The sequence below is a fragment of the Notamacropus eugenii genome, chromosome 1 (genome assembly GCF_028372415.1).
Source record: "Notamacropus eugenii isolate mMacEug1 chromosome 1, mMacEug1.pri_v2, whole genome shotgun sequence".
In the NCBI taxonomy this organism is placed as follows: Eukaryota; Metazoa; Chordata; class Mammalia; order Diprotodontia; family Macropodidae; genus Notamacropus; species Notamacropus eugenii.
This window is the reverse complement of record NC_092872.1, coordinates 482,696,541-482,716,007: the sequence shown is the minus strand read 5'-3', so window position 1 is coordinate 482,716,007 and position 19,467 is coordinate 482,696,541. Positions and strand designations below refer to the sequence as shown.

At 42.1% G+C, this 19,467-nt stretch overlaps 1 protein-coding gene across 2 annotated transcripts in view; it reads left to right on the top strand.

Annotated features, from left to right (window-relative positions):
• Positions 1–18,504: 18,504 nt before the first annotated feature.
• The window catches only part of FIBCD1 (fibrinogen C domain containing 1), a 67,328-nt gene continuing 66,365 nt past the window's right edge, over positions 18,505–19,467 (top strand). For both annotated transcript variants that reach the window (XM_072632738.1, XM_072632740.1), the window contains exon 1: positions 18,505–18,692. In XM_072632738.1, the coding sequence (XP_072488839.1) occupies positions 18,621–18,692 (72 nt within the window). In that variant the 5' untranslated portion in view covers positions 18,505–18,620. The remainder of the gene's footprint in view (positions 18,693–19,467) is intronic.

The window sequence follows — 19,467 nt, the reverse complement described above, 5'->3', positions numbered from 1 at the left end:
TGAATGTAATGGAGTATTATTGTGCCATAAGAAATGATGAAATGGATCATTTCAGAGGAAATTGGAAAGATCTCTATGAAATGATACAGAGTACAGAGAAGAGAACTAAGGGAACAATTTATATAATGACAACAACATTAAAGAGAAAAATAAATTGGAAAAACTTTAGAACTCTGATCAATGCAATGATAATGCACAGGTCCTGAGAAACATGTCACCCACTTCCTCCGGATGGACTTAAAATACAGAATGAAACTTATATTGTTGGATATGGCCAATATAGGGATTTTTTTTTGTTGGACTATACATATTTGTTAGGAGGATTTCATTTTTCATTTTAAAAATTGTTCAATTGGAGGGGCAGTGGGAGGGATAGAATGTAGATGATTGTGGAAAAAAAGGAAGGAGGGAAAAGGGAAACAGGGAAGGAAGGAGGAAAGGATGGATGGATGGATGGATGGATGGATGGATGGATGGATGGATGGATGGATGGATGGATAGAAAAGAGTGACAAAAGAAAGGAAGGGCACTGGTGTGGAAAAGTAACGTGTTGGGAATGTTGGGAACTATTTGCCTAGAGTGATGTGTGATGGGGTGTGGGAATACGGGGGGAACAATAATATTAATAATAATAATAAACTATAGCTAACATTTATTTAGGGCTTGCTATGTGCCACACTCTGTGTTGAGGACTTTATGAGGATTTCATTTGCTCCTCACAGCAACCATGAGAGGTCAAAGTGGGAGATAAGACTGGGGCCAGATGGCTGAACTTCAGCATGTAGCAATATGTCTATACATCTGTCCAGCTGATATTGGGGAGGTCACTGGTTTAAGAGGGCAAGCATCTTCAGGGCAGGGCTATGTCCTTAGCTAGCTCTGCCATAAGCATCTCAGTAGCAAAGGAAATGCCATTTGACATGCCTGATGATACAGTCATGCTCCTGCCAAGAATAAAGCTGCTGGCCCAGGGTGAGGCAGTGATAAACTGTGATCCTGTTAGCTTTGCCTGCCCTGAAGCAAAATTCTTTGACACAAGGGTTCCCAGGAAATAAAGAATGACAGCCCATACACATCAATGAACAATCAACAAACAAGCCCAATCAATAAGGTAAAGGGGGCGAGGGAGTTTCTTGGGACCCAGTGGCCAGGGCTGTTGGTCTCTTTATCAGAAGGAGAGACAAATACAAGTAGCCTGGACCCTCCCTGGGGTAACAAGGGTGGGGCAAATGGCCAAAGATACAGGAAGGCACAAGTCAGAAGGCAATAAGCCACAAGGTTGGACAAGTGAAGGGAGAGATGGGATGAGATGATCTCTGGGATCATTTCCAGTTCCGATGTCCTATGTTCTAGGATTCCAGGACTCTGGGATTGGAGATAGAGGGGTGAGATGGTAGAGAGGGAGGATGGTGGTCCCTGAGGATTGTCCTCAGGTAGAATGACAGGAGGAAGAAAGGTAACTTCATCGTTTGGTTAGTTTTCCCCTGTGTATTCCAAGTAGGGATTCTTTTAGTGAGGAGAGAGTATAGGGGTATGCTGGGAAGAAAATTGGCCTGAGAGATAGGAGACCTAATGTTGAGACTTTGGACAAGTTGCTTCTCATCTCTGGATCTCAGTTTCCTGATGAGTAATGTAAGAGGGTTGCATTGATTATTTCTAAGGTCCTTTCCAATCATGTACAGTACAAAGAATACTGATTTTGGAGACTGACAACCTGAGTTCAAATCCTACCTCTATTGTTTATTACTTTGTGATCTTGGGCAAGTCATTCTCTGGGCCTCAATTTCCTCATCTGTAAAAAAATTGGACTAGATCACCTCAAAGGTCCCTTTCATCTTGAAATCAATGATATTATGAGTAATCAAGCAGTAAGTATTTGTAAAGCACCTACTATGTGCCATGCATAGTCGTAGGTGCTGTAGATAACAAAGATAAAACCCAAACAGTCCCTGTCTTCAGAGACTTTACATGGGATTATGGAAAATACATGTAGATAGATTAGGATGTGCAATATAATATAAGATAATTTTTTTTTTTTTTGCAAGGGGAGTCACTAGTAGCTGGAAGGATTGGGAAAGATCTTATATAGCTTTGAAGGAGATGAGGGATTCCAAGAGGCTAAAGAGAGGAAGAGAGGCATTTCAGGCATGAGTTATGACCAGTGCAAAGTCACTTAGATGGGAGATGAATTTCAAGTGTGAGAAACAACAAGAAATCCAGTTTTACTTGACCACAGAGTGTGTGAAGGGGAGTGATATAGAATAAGCCAGCAAATATAGGTTGGGGCCAGGGTGTGAAGGACCTTAAAATGCTAAACAGAGGAGTGTGTAATTTGATCCTAGAGGTAATAAAGAACCCAATTATGACATTCTATGACTCCCAATTACAGGACCTCTCTGTGTGCCCAAAATAAATAAACATAAATAAACAGAAAGGGCAGCTAGGTAGTGCAGTGGATACAATGCTAGACCTGGAGTCAGGAAGACCTGAGTTCAAATTCAGCCTCGAACAATTACTAGCTGTGTGATCTCGGGCAAGTCACTTAACCCTGTTTACCTCAGTTTCCTCATCTGTAAAGTGAGCTGAACAAGGAAATGGCAAACCCCTCCAGTATCTTTGCCAAGAAAACCCCAAATGGGGTCACAGAGTCAGACACTACTGAAATGACCCAATAACAACAATAAAATAATCAGAAGTAAGACTCTTAAGAACTTGGAAGCAAATATGTGATATACAGTTCCCCCAACCCTAAATAATTGAATTTATTTCAGAGCCAGCAGCACCCAGGCATTGCCACCTAATCCAACAAGGGCTAGATCTTTTACTTTAATCCTGAGAGTTGTCTAGTCATTCTCCCTGGATGGCTCCCAGCAAAGTAGTAGAAAAAGCCCTGTATTTGCAGTGAGAAGATCAGAATTTGAATACTGACTCTGCTACTTGTGGCTTTGGACAAATCACTTCCTTTCTCTGTGCCTTGGTTTCTTCAGTTGTTAAAATGAAAAGACTGAACTGATGAGGCTCCTTCGGGTCTTTTCAGTGCTCTGATCTAGGTCACGCACTTCCTCAAATAGCTTATGACCCAAGTATTGGACCCCTTTACAAGCTGGCCCATGGCTTGTATCCAACAGAGAGGCTAAGCAACTCTGTTCCTTTTAGAGGGAGCTCAGTCATGCCCAACTCAGTCGAGGGTACCATGGGAGAATTACATAAAAAGTCAGGGGAAGGGTTGACTCTAAGGGGGTCAGAGCTGTCCTCATTGGGTTCCCAAGCAGCAGAGAATCAAAGCCATGCTCAATCCCCACCTTCTTCAGAAAGTCTTTATCTCCTCCTAACTCTTTAAAAAATATATTTACTGATATATTTTGTTTCTTACATCACCAAAAGTTCTCCCAGGATACCTTCTCCTCCTCCTTCCAGAAAGCCATCTTATAAGAAATAATATTTTTAAATAAAAAGAAATCAGTAAAATTGATCAATGATAATAACGGCTAACATTTGTATAGGACTTACTCTGTGCCAGGCACTGTGCTAAGCTCTTCACAAACATCTCATTTGAAGACTTATATGAACTGAAGTTGAGTGAAGCGAGCAGAACCAGGAGAACACTGTATACATTAATAGCCACAGTGTGCAAGGACTAACTTTCATAGACTTAGCTTTTCTCAGCAATGCAAGGATCTAAGACAGCTCCAAAGGACTCATGATGTCCACACTGTCCACATCCAGAGAAAGAATTTGGGAGTCTGAATGCAGATGGAAGCATATTATTTGCTCTCTTTTTTGTGGTTTTCTTGCTCATGGTTTCTCCCACTGGTTCTAATTCTTCTTTACAACCTGACTAATGCAAAAACAGGTTTAATATGAATGTATATGTAGAGCCTATATCAATTTACATGCCATCTTGGGGTGGGGGTGGGGGGGAGATGGGGAAAAATTTGGGACTCAAAATTTTATGGAAGTGAATGTTGAAAATTAGAATAAATAAATTAATGAAAAACCCTAATATTTCATTTGATTCTTACAACAATCCTGGGAGGTAGGTGCCATTATAATCCCCACTTTACAAATGAGGTAAACAGGGTTAAATGACTTGCCTAGGGTTAGACAGCTAGTGTGTAAGGCTTGATTTGAACTCAGGTTTTCCTAATCCCAGGCCTGGTACTCTATCTATTATATTATTATAATATATATATAAATATATAATAATATATACCTATATATTATATATCCACATCATCTATTACTACCCCTAGGAATATATAGAAAAGGTCTGAAAATGTTGCAATGTACCACACTTGTAGAGCTCTGATCTCTGCAAAGGGGTAAGGGGATCTTTCCTTCATAGTTATGTGTGTTCTTTGTAATGTTTTGGTTGCTTTGTGGTTACTTCTTCTGTTTACATGGTTATAAGCATTGCATTTTTTTTGGTTCTCCTTACTTCACTCTGCATTAGTTTGTGTAGATTTTTCTCTTGCTTCTCATTAAATCATTTCTTATTGGATAGTAACATTTTATTGTAAAGAATTATCCTATATATTCGAAAGTGTAATAATACTCTATAGTATAATAATATTCATGTACTAAAATTCCCAATCAAGGGATATCTACTTTGTTTCCAATTCTTTACTATCAGTTACAATTCTAAAAAAATTTCTTCTTATCAATTGCTTCCCTGGGGGTCTAGTAGTAGGATATCTGGATCATCTTTGCTGGTATAATTCCAAATCGCTTTCCAAAACAGTTGTAATGATTCACAGTTCCACCAACAATGCCTATGTGCCTATCTCTCACAACCCTTTCACCATTTTAGTCATTTTTTGTCATCTTTACCAATCTGGAGGTTGTAAAGTGAAACCTGGGCTAATTTTGATTTGCGTTTCTTTTCTTATTGTTTATTTGGAAAATTCTTTTATATGGTTGCTAATAAGTTACAATTCTTCTTTGGAGAACTGTTCAATATTCTTTAGCCTCTTAACTATTGGGGGATAGTTTTTGGTTTTTCATATGTGTGTGTATATATATATATATATACATGTATGAGTGTATATAGGTATATGTATGTATATGATGTTAATTGTTTGGTATCTAATATATACATATTAGATACCAAACCATTATCAGAGAAATTCGATTGCAAGATTTGTTTTCTACTTGACTTCTTCCCTTCTTATCCAAGCTACATTAATTTTGTTTGTGCAGATGCTTTTCAAGTTTTGTGTAATCAAAGTAATCTATTTTATCTTTTGCAATTGCCCCTATTCTTTGTTTGGTTAAGAATACATCTTACTCGTAGCTATGAAATGTATACAATCTATTTTTCTTCTAATTTTTTAGGATATGGCCCTTAATATTAAGGTCATGTATCCATTTAGAATGTATTATTCTGAACTCTTATAATACTATACTTTGTATCCAGTTAACATATCTCTTGCATATACCTCTTCTAGGACTGTATCCCCAAGAGATCATAAAAATGGAAAAGGGTCCCACATGTACAAAAATATTTATAGCAGCTCTCTTTGTGGTGGCCCAAAACTGGAAATCAAGGGGATGCCCATCAATTGGGGAATAACCGAACAAATTGTGGTATATGAATGTAATGGAATACTATTGTGCTATAAGAAATGATGAACAGGAAGACTTCAGAGAGGCCTGGAAAGACTTATATGAACTGATGCTGAGTGAAAGGAGCAGAACCAGGAGAACTTTGTACACAGCAACAACCACAGCATGTGAGGAATTTTCTGGCAGACTTAGTACTTCATTGCAATGCAAGGACTTAAAAAATTCCCAGTGGACTCGAGGCAAAATGCCTGCCACATCCAGAGAAAGAACTATGGAATTCGATCACAGAATGAAGCAGACCATTTTCTTTTGTATTATGTTTTGTTTTATGATTTCTACCATTCATTTTAATTCTTCTATGCAACATGACTAAGGTAAAAATGTATTTAATAAGAATGTATGTGTAGAACCTATATAAAATTGTATGCTGTCTCAGAGAGGGAGTGGGAAGGGAGACGGAAGGAGGAGGAGGGAGGGGGAAGAAATCTAAGATATATGGAAGTGATTGTAGAACACTGAAAACAAATGAAATAATTTTTAAAAACAAAAAACAAAAAACTCATATCTCTTGCACACAGGAATGAATACTGTATTGATTATTAGCATCAGTATAGGAGAGCTATTATTAATCTACAAGCTTTCTTTCTTTCCTTCTTTGTTTTTCTTTCTTTCTTTTTCTTCCTTCCTTCCTTTCTTGCTTGCTTGCCTGTCTTTCCTAAAACCTTATACCCAGTGCACTCTGAAGCCCATAGTTTGAGCTACAATGGGTTCCTGTCCAAGCTCCACTCAATGATTTTTATTTGGACCCTCCTAGCTTAGAGTGAATGCAGTAGTAACTGTTTCTGTTTGAAACAACAACCCTGAGGCTCCTGAGACCCCTCCCAGATCTCTCTCTCTCTCTCTCTCTCTCTCTCTTTCTTTTCTATTTAAAGGGGCCATCCCCTTTAAATTATTCACTGAAACTATCCCCTTTAAACTATTCATCGAATGGGCATTATCTCACTTTAAGTGAGTGCCTGAAAAGGCCTTAGCCTAAAGGGCCAAGGTCTCCCAGTGTATCTTGAGCCATCTCTAGCCATCCTGATGAATATCTGGACACTGGATCCGGATGGTTCAGGAGGAGAAAGTGAGGCTGGTGACCTGCACAGCCCTCCATTACTCAAAACAAAGTCAAGTGCAAGTCATGTCATCATTTTTCTGATGGCGTGGTCTTCTTCAAAAATGAAGGATGAACACAACCAACAATAAACCAGATTGAAAACAGAGAGAATCCTATACCATTACTATCAATAATGATGGTAGTTGTAGGAACCATGAATGTCCCATTATACATGTCCCATTCTATTTAGCCAGCCCCAGATACCCATCTTCCACATCCCACCCAGTCATCCACTCTGGCTATCTTATTATGATTCACACAACTGCTGGAAAAACTAGAAAGCAGTTTGGCAGAAACTAGACATAGACCCACATCTCATACCATGTGCCAAGGTAAGCTCAAAATAGATATACGATTTAGATATAAAGAGTGATATCATAAGCAAAATAGGAAAATAGAGGAAAAAGCACCAGTCAGATCTATGGGGGGGGGGGGGGGGGGAAGAGTTCATAACAAAACAAAAGATGAAGTTCACAAGAGGTAAAATGGATCATTTTAATTACAAAAAAATACACAAACAAAATCAGTGCAGCCAAAATGAGAAGAAAAGCAGAAAACTGAGAAAAAAATTGTAGCGAGTTTTTCTGATAAAGGTCTCATTTCTCAAATAAATAAGGATCTAATCAAATTTATAAAAAAATAAGAGTCATTTCCCAGTTAATAAATAGTCAAAGTATAATGAACAGACAGTTTTCAAAGAAAAAATAAAAGTTGTCTATATCATATGGAAAAATGTTTTAAATTACTTATAATTAAGTAAATGCAAATTTAAAACAACTCTGAGACACCACCTCCTACCCATCAGATTGGCTAAGATGACAGAAAAGGAAAATAATGGAATGGGGGAAAATAGGTACATTGGTGGAGGTACATTTTGAACTAAGTCAGCTGAAGAATGGTTTCAAACTATGCCCAAAGAGTTATAGAACCGTGTCCTTTGATCTAGCAATACCACTACTAGGTCTATACCTCAAGGAGACCAAAGAAAAAGGAAAAGAACTTATATGTACAAAAATATTTGTAGCAGCACCTTTTGAGATGGCAAAGAATTGAAAACTGAGCAAATGCTCATCAATTGGAGCATAACTGAACAAGTTGTGGTTTATGATTGTGATGGAATACTATTGTGCTGTAAGAAATGAAGAGGATGATTTCAGAAAAATATGGGAAAACTTAAATGAACTGATGCTAAGTGAAGTGAGGAAAGGAACGAGAACAATATACGTAGTAATAGCAATCTTGTAACGGTAATCAACTATGAAAGACTTAGCAATTCTGATTAATACATTGATCCACTACAGTTCTGAAGAAATCATAATGAAATATCCTACACTTCTCCAAACAGAGAACTGATGGACTCAGAGTACAGATAGAAACACATTTTTCCCTTTCTTCACTTATTCTTATCTTTTTTTCCTGGAAGATGACTGATGAAGAATATATTTTGCATGACTTGACATGTATAATGTTCAGCATACTTCTCACTTTCTCAGTGGGTGGAGGAAGGAAGAGAATTTGGAACTGAAAATAATTTTTTTAAATAGAATGTAAGGTCCTTGAGGGTAGAGGCCATCACTTCTAGATGTGTATGTATGTCCAGCACTTAGCACAAAGCCTGCTACATAGTATTTAATAAATACTTCCATATGTATGAAACATATGGACATAGGAGGAGAAGCTGATATATAATGACATATAATGCTTTATAGTTTTGCAAAGCACTTTACATACAACATTTCATTTGATTATCACAACAATCTTCAGCGGTAGATTGTGCAGCACAGTGGAAAGACATCTGAATTTGGAGTCCGAGGATGTGAGTTTAAATTCTGGTCTTGCACTTCTACCCCCGTGTGGTTTGGGGCAGATCACTTTCCTTCTGTGTCTCAGTTTCCTCATCTACAAAGAGAAGGAAACTGGGCTACTCAATCTCTAGTATTCCTTATAACTTTAAATTGATGAGCCTTTGATTTCCATTTTTCAGATGAGAAAACTGAGGTTCAGTTGACTTGTCCTTGGTCACACAGCTGGTGTGTGGAGCTGGCAGAGCTGAAATTTAAACCTAGTCCTTTGAGGTCTAAATTCAGTGTTTTCTCCACTATAATGTAGCTGGTATAGTAGAACAATGGGGAGGCAAAGAGGAAAGAAATAGAAATTCAAAGACCAAGTATTCAGGTCAGGCAGACACTTGGGAAGACTGTTTAGTGATTGTTAGTTCTTAGTTAAAGGCAGCAAGGTGGTTCAGTGAAAGGCTGGTTCACCAGCCCTAGAGTCAGGAAGACCTGAAGTCAAATCCAGCCTCAGTTACTTATTACCTTGGTGACCCTGGGCAAGTCACTTAACACTGTTTACCTCAATTTCCTCATCCATAAAATGAAGTGGATAAGGAAATGGCAAACCATTCCAGTATCTTTGTCAAGAAAATCTGAACAACAATAAGTCCTTATTTAAACTGACTGAAACTGTGTTGAAGTTTATATCCCCAAACCACCTTACAGGGTTAAAGTTGTATTACGCAGATGATCTACTTGTGTGGCAAAGGATAGGAGTACAAGGGTGGGAGAGGAAAGTGATACTGTCCCCGAAGGCAAGGCGAGAGATTGTCTGTTAAGCAGCTAAGAGTAGAGCCATGGTGGGTTGCAAGAAGTATCTCTCCCTTCTTTGTAAACCTCTACTTGTGGCAGTAAACAAAGGAGATCCAGACTGAGCCCACAGCAAACAGCACGAAAAGTGTAGAACAGCCTGCTCATTTCATCACAGTGAGCACAAACCAAGCAAAGAAAAATCAGCAAAGTGGGCTTTCTGGCATCATTTCTGATCCTTTCCTCTTTCTGGTCAATACAGAAAAAAAACCAAACTAGCTCTTGATTCAATTCAGTCCAGCAAATTCAGACCCACAGGAGCCCAAAGTAAAACACCTTTTATAAGACCAAGGTCAAGAAACAGCTTTTGTTGTTGAGTCATTTTTCAGTTGTGTCCAGCTCTTAGTGACCCCATTTGGGATTTTCTTGGCAAAGATACTGTAGTGATTTGCCTTTTCCTTCTCCAGCTCATTTTACTGTTGAGGAAACTGAAGCAAACAGGGTTAAGTGACTTGCCCAAGGTCACACAATTAGTAAATGTCTAAGGCCAGATTTGAACTCAGGAAGATGAGTTTTCCTGACTCCAGGTCTGATGCTCTGTTGCTTCATTGTCTAGCAGCCCTCTAGTTGTTTATCTGGATTTTATCAGGCTTTTCCTATATGAGAGTTAAAGATATATCAGATTTAAAGTTGGAAGGAACCTCAGTGAGTATTTAATCTGACTTCTTTATTTTGCAAATGGGGAAACTGAGGACCAAAGAAATGAAGTGCCTTGCTCGTAGTAACAGAGGTGGGACTAGGTGCAATGCCGGGGTTCAAGTCTGTGTAAAGAATTGGATTCACAATATACCCAGACAGTTATTAAGCCAGATATTGGGGGAGGAGGATAGTGGGGGCATGGGAAGTGTCCATTAAAGTAGAGAGAACATATTCTCCAAACTTCTTAAAGCCTGCACAAAGTCTGACCACTAAGTTCTGTTTAGAACAGGCACCAGCAAGCTATGACACACAAATACTAAAGACAGTCTTTGAAATTAGTGCCCATTGACTGAACTTGCACAATCTATATGAAATTGCTTACTGTCTCAGGAAGGAGGTGGTGAGGGAGGGAGAGAAAAAAATTTGGAACTAAAAATGTTTTTAAATAAATGTTTAAAAATTGTCTTTACATGTAACTGGGGAAAATATTTTTTTTAAAAAAAGGAGATTAGTGTATGGGCCACAGTACCTTTCCTGGCACTCCAGGAAACTAAGAGCTGGCAGTTAGACAGGCCACTTTGGGAAAGCCGCCCATCTCTGACTTGGGATGGGAGCCATGGACTGGACTTTCCGATGGGAACGATCTGTGTTGTGGCTGTTTTACCTCCTGCACCACGTGCCTCGTTGCTACTGGTGTCTTGGTTGAAGTTTTTGAAGAGTTGGGTCTTGCAAGTTAGATCTGCCCATCATTCCAATGGAGGCCCAAGAGCAGCCTGAGTGGAGGCTGGATCAGAGCCTACCCCTCCACCCTGGTCGTGCCCTATCCACCCCCACAGCTCACCTCCTCCCTGAGTCCAAATTCATTTGTTCTGGGCTAATTCCTCGTCTGGACTCAGCTTGTGATTTCAGGCTCTCCTTTGTCGTCTCTCATCACTGTTGACAAAGCCAAATTTTAAAAAATAGTAAAAAAATAAAAATCCATCCTGTTATTTGGACTCTCCCCACTCCCCTTTGGCAGCCCCCCTTCCCACCCCTCACTATTGTATTACGAGTTTATGTCAAGGTATGTTGGATTCTAAATTAAATGTCAGCCCACTGTACATTTCTGGCTCCAGCTGCAGAAAATGAGCTGCCGGACTTGGACACTCTCCAGCTGTTCAGCTCACCGTGCCTAACACTGAGGTATGACAAGCGCATTGAATCACCGTGAGGCAGCCTTCCATGCCACGTGAAGCCACAATAAATTTATTTTTAATGATAAATTTGACTGTCGGAGTTAAGTTGAAACAGCTTTACACTCAGAGCTGACTACCCTCAGAAACCCTAGGGAGAGTCACAGGTGGGGGGGTCCCTTACTGATAAACTGGGTACTTTAAGTCTCTGAACTGGACAAAGGCCACAGAAAGCTGGGCAAAAAGATACCTGGTAAGAATCACAGGCATTTATCTAGCTCTGTATAGTTGAAGTGAATTTTCACAGGTGTTTTCTCATTTGATCTTCTGAGGTGAAGATATTTTGAGCCCATTTTACAGATAAGGAAATTGAGGCTCAGAGAGGGCAAGTACCTTATGGATTCAAACCCAATGAATTATAAACATAGGGCTGGAGGGGATCTGAGGGGTCATCTAGTTAAATTCCTCAATTTATAGATTGGGAAACTGGGACATAGAATGATACAATAACTTGCCCAAGGTTATATAGGTAATAAATGGCAAAACTGGAATTTGACTCCAAATCCAGTTCTTTCCTTCCCTCCCTCCATCCTTCCTTCCTTCCTTCTTCCCCTTCCTTCCCTGCTCCCCCTCCTCCTTGTTCTTCTTCTTTTTCCCACTTTGCTACCTGTCTCTCTCTCTGTCTCTCTCTCCCTCTCAGTAATCTTAGAAGTAGAGGGAAATCCCAGTGCAAAAGTTCCTCTACCAACACAGCCTTGGCACACATCTTATAGTTTTTCATCTTAAGACATTTCCTGGGCTACTAAAAAGTCCTGTGACTTGTCCAGGGTCACACAGTCAGTATGGGTCAAAGGTAAGACTTGAACCCTGGTCTTGTTGACTCCAGAGTGGCTCTTTCTACTACGCTATGCTGCCTTTCTCCTCTTTTCACTTGACCAAGCTTTGTAACTGCCAGTCCAGGACTCATTCTGATATCTATCAATCAATCAGCATTTATTAGGTACCTATTATTGCTACATACTAGGCAGTGTGTTAGTCTCAGTAGAGCCAAAGACAAAAATAATAGAATCTCCACTCCAAAAGAGCTTAAATTCTGTCATGGGAAACCACAAGCACACCTAAAAGTGGATACCAAATCTATAAAAGGCAAATAAGTAGCTAGCTGACACATTTTTTTGGATAGAGTGCCATGCCAGGAGTCACGAAGACTCATCTTCCTGACTTCAAATTCGGCCTCAGACACTTACTATGTGACCCTGGGCAAGTCACTTAACCCTGTTTGCCTCAGTTTCCTCATCAGCAAAATGAGCTGGAGAAGGAAATGGCAAATCACTCCAGTATCTTTGCCAAGAAAACCCCATATGGAGTTATGAAGAATTGGACATAACTGGAAATGACACAATGACAACAGCGACATGCAAAGTAAATAAAAGGTTGTTTGGGGAGGGTGGTAGGAAGGCAGGAGCTGCAAGAGGAAAGGTCTCATACAACATGTAAGTTTAGCTTTGATAGATGCCAGAAAGATAGACAGATTTGGAAAGGCAAAGGTCCTACATTCTCAATATGGGGAATGGCCCATGAAAAGGCTTAGAAATAGGAGACAGACTGTCCTTGTGTGAGCAACAGCATCACGGTCCCAGGTCTGGTTTTAAGTCCAACGAGGACCAGGCAGTCTTGAATAGTGAACTTCAGGTCATAGGTCTAGAGGGGAGAGGGAGCTTGCAGGACACTTAGTCCATTTCTCCTTTTACAGATGAGGAAACTGAGGCCCAAAGAAGTTAAATGATTTGCCCACAGGTGGGTTACACACAGGTTACACAGGTAGTAAGTGGCAGAACTGACTCAAATCCAGGTCCTCTAGCTCCATCCAAATTCAAACCTCTTTCCACTCTACTGCACAGAACATGTTGGTAGAGTATGTAGCACATCCAGGGTCGTGGTACCTTAGGCAATCTTTCCAAATAGGCAGTATGTCTTTAGTTGCCTCTCTGTGCTTTAGGGGAGAATACAAAGGGGATACAAGGTCTTGGAAAAAACTACACATAAAATGCAGTCAGGGTTATCTTCCTGGAGAAGGTGAGTCTTGAGCCTTGAACTGAAGTCAGCTGATGCAGGTGGAATGTTGGGGGGAAGGGGGGAAGGAGCTCCAGGTAGGAGGAAGAGTATGAGTGAAGGACAAGGTTGGTAGTTTAGCTGGCACAACTAGTCCACTGAGCAAAGAGAAAGAGGAAAAGAGTGAGGACTGATGTGTCAGTGCCTCCAAGCCCCCTCTAGCTGCTATGATCTTATAACCTACCCAGGATCCAACGGCATCTTTTCCTGATGAGGACAAGGTTTCCTCGTTGTAAGGGAACCTCTTTCACTCATACTAATGTTCTGGCTCCACTGCACCACCTCCCCGCCCCCCACCTCCTTCTCTCCCTCCCACTGAGCTCAATGAACTGAATAGACAACAAAAGTTATGCTTTTAAAAAGCTCACCCAGTGCACTGATAAACACAGAATGTAGAATGTTAGAACTGGAAGGACCTTAGAGATAATCTAATCCAAGCACTCTGAACCTGGGAGTTATGACCCTTGAGGATCTATGGATAGATTCCAATGGAGTCTATGAACTTGGCTGGCACCCTAGGCCTGAAGGCAAGAAGATCTGAGTTCAAATTCAGCCTTAGATATTTACTGACTGTGTGACCCTGGGCATTTAACCTTTGTCTGCCTCAATTTCCTCATGTAAAACAGGGAAAAGAATAGCACATGCTGGGATCAAACGATATAGTATTTGTAAACTGCTTACTTAGCATAATGCCTGGCATGGAGTAGGTGCTTAATAAATGCTCATTCTCTTTCTCTCTCTCTCCCACTAACATCTAAATGAAATTTACCATTTCCTTCCATTATGAAGCTAGGCAACAAACTATGGTAACATTAGCAGCACTTTGTTACCAATAGAAATCACAGATTTTTTCATCTCCTATTAGAGTTGTTGCAGATATCTTGAAATATCGTTTACGCTCATCAGTACTTTGAAATTACTGAAGTTATTAGACCCACTGCAAGATTCCACATGATTGCAGTCTTCCTGTCTACAGAGTATATTTCAATATAATTGGTTTCCCTTGTAATTCTATATATTTTATTTTATGCATTAAAAAACATCATTCCAAGAAGGGGCATGTAAGTTTCACCAGATTGCAAAAGGGATCCAATGCACAAAGAATGTTAAGAATTCCTGATGCATGCAGTCTAACCCCTCATTTTATAGGTGAGGAAACTGAGGTCAGGAAATTTGTAGCAGCAGTGTGGTAGAAAGGTCTCTGAATTCAAATTCTTGTTCTGCTTATGTGACTTTGTACAAGTCACAACCTGTCTGAGCCTGTTTCCTCAGATGTCAAATGAGGGATTGGACTAGATGATCTCTTTGATCTCTTCCAGGACACCAAGGTGGCAGCCGATAGCATGGACCTGGAGTCAGGAAGATTCATCTTCCAGAATTCGAATCCGGCCTCAGACACTTACTTGCTGTATGACTCTGGGCAAGTCATTAAACCCTGTTTGCCTCAGTTTCCTCACCTGCAAAATGAGCTGGAGAGGGAAATGACAGACCGATCCAGCATCTGTGCCAAGAAAATCCCAAATGGGGTCATGAAGAGTCAGACATAAATGAACAACAAATGATTCCTTCCATTTCTAACAACTGCAAACCCATGAATTTGTCTAAGGTTGTTAGGAAATGAGAGATTACCAAGTCTGAGATTACCAAATCAAGTGCTGTCTCAACTGGGCCATGTTATTCATCCCAAAAGTGGCACATGTCTCCTCTCTGCTGCTTAGCTGTGACCCAGACCAATTTGTCTCAAGGTCCCCAGTGCAAGTTCTGGCTGCTGGCATTGTCAACCCACCTAACACAGAATTAATTAGAAAGCTGTGTCAGCATTGGTGGGGGTGGGGATGAGGGTGGGGTGGAAGCAGAAAGGGAACCTCTTCAATGTATTCCAAATTAGGATTATCCACCAGTTTGGATTATTTGGGGTTTTAGCATTATCTATGACCCTCCCTGTTGGCACAGATAACAGAGCTGTTCACACTTCCTAGTCTTTAAAGTCCATCTATTATCACTGCTGAATCATTCATGAATCATTTACTGGAGGGCTGGACTGTCTTGGAACCGTGTTCTGATGTATCTTTCTTGTTATGGTTTCGTATGCCAAACCTATTTCCCTCCCCCACCCAACATCCCAAATTCAGACATAACTTTTCCTGAGGTATCCCATGTCAGCTAAAAAAGTAATCATAACTAACATTTACATAGCACCTTACAAAGGCTTACGAAGCATTTTCACAATGGGATATAATGCCGGGTATTATTGTTTCCACTTTACAGGTGAGGAAACAGAGGCTCAGGAAAATTAAGTGACTTTACTAAGGTCACACACCTCCTCTGTGGCAGAGTCAGGACTGAAAACCAACTCCGCTGGCTCCAAAGCCAGTGTGTGTACTCTTTGCACAGAATATTCTCTGTAAATGCAATGTGGTATGGATCACCATGGGATGGGTGAAGAGGGGAAGATCTACAAAGGAAATAAATGTCTCATCCTCCAGGAGGTTCTGAACTAGCAGAAGGCAGTAGGGGTGTACTAGAGTGGGAGTTGGCTTTGGAATCTGAAGACCCAGGTTTGAGCCTCAGTCCCACTATTTACTGTCTCTCTGACCGCAAATAGACAATTTCCTCTTCTGAGCTTCAGTTTTTTCTGTATCTGTAAAATGAAGAGTCTGGACTCACTCTTTTCTAGCTCTAAGGCACATAGGAAACTGGACACACCTTGTTGAAAAATGCACACTGCCTAAAATAAGAAACAAGAGAAATAGTATCCACGAGACTAGAAGTAACGATACAGAGCTAAAAACTGTCTGGGATTGGTGGAGTGCATGGTCTTATGTTTTCCTGTGATGCCTTTCCCTATTGTACAGGTAGAAAAACTGAGGTATAAGTGAAGGAAGGGAGAGAATAGGGAGAGGAACTGGACTTATGAGTCCACTGCTTTAAGGGCTGCCTGGAGGAGGAAATCCCTCTCCCACTGCAGGTCAGCACTTTCTCTGTACCTTGCAGTCTTACAGGTCAGAGGGAAGACTTGAACTCAGATCTTTCTGACTTTGAATAAGGCCAGTTCTCTGCTATTCTATGGGAACGGACCAGATAGCCAACCCTGCTGGAAAGGAGCCAGTTGGTGGTCTTCCTCTTCTTCTCTAGCCTAACCCTGCATCCCAAGCATCCTGTTTTCTTCATTCTCCCCTGCCTGCACAAGGTTAATTCTCTGTAGTTCATGCTACTCCCTCACATCTCACCCCCCCCCCAACCTTTCCCACCCTTGTCCCTGTATCTCTGAGGTGAACAGGGTGGCAAGGGAAAATGAGGTGTTTTAAAAAATGATGATGCCCACCGGTCACTGAAAGAACTTGGGGTGGGGATGGGGGCACCCCTGGGCAGGCCCCTGCAGCAACAAAGCAGGGTCCAGAAGGAGCAAGGGGATGGCATGGCTCAAGGGGAAACAGCTGGCAGAGTTCTGAACTTAGCATCTTGAAGTGATTGACAGCTTCCTGCTTAGGAGAGCTAAACTGAGCAGAAAGGTTTTCTCGTTTTTCCCCAGGATTTCCTTACACACATCCCACCAGCCTCCTTCCACCAGGCCCCTGTACAGCCCACCCCCTGACCCAGAGTTGCTGTTCCTGGCACGCTGGGAGAGAGCCCAGGGGGACAAAGAGAGAAGAAGTAGGTTTTAATGGGGGATTCTGGTAAACATTAAGAAACGAAGGCAGGCAGGCCAGAGAGGGCCAGGGGTCAGGGGAAATATTTTCCCAAAGCACATTACAGCAGAACATGAAAATGGGGAGAGAAAGAAGAAGAGAGGGCTATGGTACTCTAATAGGAAAGGAAGATAAACGGGGTGAGAGGCACAAAGAGGAAAGGGGAGGGAGGAGCCCCGGTTTTCTCTAGGGCTCCCCCAGCAGAGGGGAGGGGAACAAGTTGGGGCTCCTACTTAATATGTGTGGCCTGCCTCTCCTCAGAAAGAACCCACAGTTGCAACTCATTAGAGGAGCAGATTAAGGACTTTGTAAATTACCACTAAAGGCTGCTTTGGGCAGATTAAAATGTTTTTTAAAAGTAGTGATGATGGGAGGGGGCGATTAAGAGGGGGAGAAAAAAAACCCTCGCTACAAATCCCTCTCCTCCCAGGCACAGGGAAGTGTGCTGTGCGTTTCTCGTGAACAGCAGCCGGGAGCGAGGTGGGTAATTAGCCCGGGAGAGCTCAGAAGAGGATCAGCTCCTACATGCTGGCAGCTGTCGCCATCCGAGAAGTAGGCTGGCTTGGGTTTGTTCCCCACCCCCCCTTCCTGTTCCCCCTTGTCCCCCACCCCCAATCCCTGGATCACCTGGACCCAAGAGAGAGTGGAGGCTGTAGTCTGAGATTAGCTTCGAAGGGCCATCCCCTGGGAAAAGGGGAGGGGTGGAAGGTTGTGTCTCTGAGCCAGGGCATCCTTAGGGAGAAGTCCCCTCGACCCAAGGGCACAGGTGAGCCACATCTGGAGACATTCCTGACCGGACCTGGACCAAGCCCTCAGAGATTTCCCTACTTTGGGGAGTGGTGCTGTGGGGCAGTATTAGATCTCTCTTGTCCCTCCCCTCCCCCTAATTTCTGGGTTTTTGGGATTAATATCCCATCTCTGCTGGGGAGGGAGGTGGGAAGCCAAGAAGTAACAGGGAGCACTAGAGAGCTACTGTCCACAGCTCATCAGAAACTGACTCACACTGCAGCTCCCCTTCCTGGAGCTTAGACCCCATTTCTTTTAAGGTGACTTGAGCTGGTAGCTCTGGCTTAAGTTTTTGCAAATATTTGGGCTAGGATTTTCTTTTTTCTCCTCTCTCCAAAAAGATGGGGCTCAAGCTCCCCACAGCTGTCTTTTTTGTGTTCTTTCTTAGGATTTTTGGTGGGTGGTTTGTTTGCCGGCCTTGTCTTTGTTCGGGGTTTATTTGTTTTGTTTTGTTTTGTTTTTAACCGGAGTTTCTCTGTTTTTGACCACCTAGGGCAGCATAGAAAGCTGGAGGTGGAGGGAGGGAAAGCGGAAAGGGAAGGAGGGGGAAGAGAGAAAGGGAGAGGGAGAGAGAGAAAAGGAGAGAGAGAGAGAGAGAGAGAGAGAGAGAGAGAGAGAGAGAGAGAGAGAGAGAGAGAGAGAGAGAGAGAGAGAGATGGAGCAAGGGAGAGGGTGACGGAGAGGGAGTGACAGAGGGAGGCTGACATGCCACAGGGTTGCATTAGAGCCAGCCAGGAAGAAGGGCAGGGAGAAGAAATCTCAAATCCCTTTGCAAGATTCAGGTGGTTTCCTCTTCTGCATCTGTGTGTCTCTAGATCCATTTCAAACATTTTTTTACACTGAGTCTTCCTAGAAGATGGTAAATGACAGATGGAAAGCCATGGGTGGAGCCCCTCAACTTGAAGACGGACAGCAGGAGAAATCCCAGGTAAAGGAAAAGAATGAAAAAAGGATCAGAGTGAAGGAGGGCGGGCATATGGAAGGTAGAATCCATCACTCTCCAGAGGCATGATATTAAGGAGATAAACAGAAGTCCTTTGGCAGAACCTCTATTTTCCCCTCCCCTCATACCATCCAGGCAGCAGCTGGAGAGAGAACCGTGGAGTGCATGGTTGGCTTTTGACAGGCACGCGAGCGGGCGAGGGGGGCTAGGTCCGGGGCATCTCGGCTGCGGAGTTGAGATGCAGTCCCAGCTTTCTTCCCAGACTGCCAGACTTCTTGCCCCTGGGAGGGCACCTTTCATAGTCCCCTCTGTCACTGCTTGAGGGGACCTGGGAGGACAGTGGTAGTTGTCGGCAAATTGGCACTGAATTATTGAGTTTCTTTATTTTTCCAAGCGTGGCACCTTGGGTCTGTAGCGGGCTGGCTGAGGGGGAGGCAGCAGCAAACAGGTAAATAAACCCTGCACAGCCGCGTCTGAGTAACTGGAGCACATTGTATATGCTTAAAGAACCTTTTAAATAGGATTTTGCATGTTGACTCCATGCTGCAGTGAGTTCTGTCTGGTTATTTGCAATTTTTGCTTCCTTTGTCCCATCTACTGAAATAATTCAGGTTCTCCCTTAGACTTACTTATTAAGGGGACGTCTTGGGAAGAAAGAAGGGGTGGGATAGAGGGTAGTGTCCACACTATTGTGTATATAGTGGTAAAGGCTGGGACACAGAAATGTGGGGGCACTGTGTTGATTGTGGCTGGATGGGAG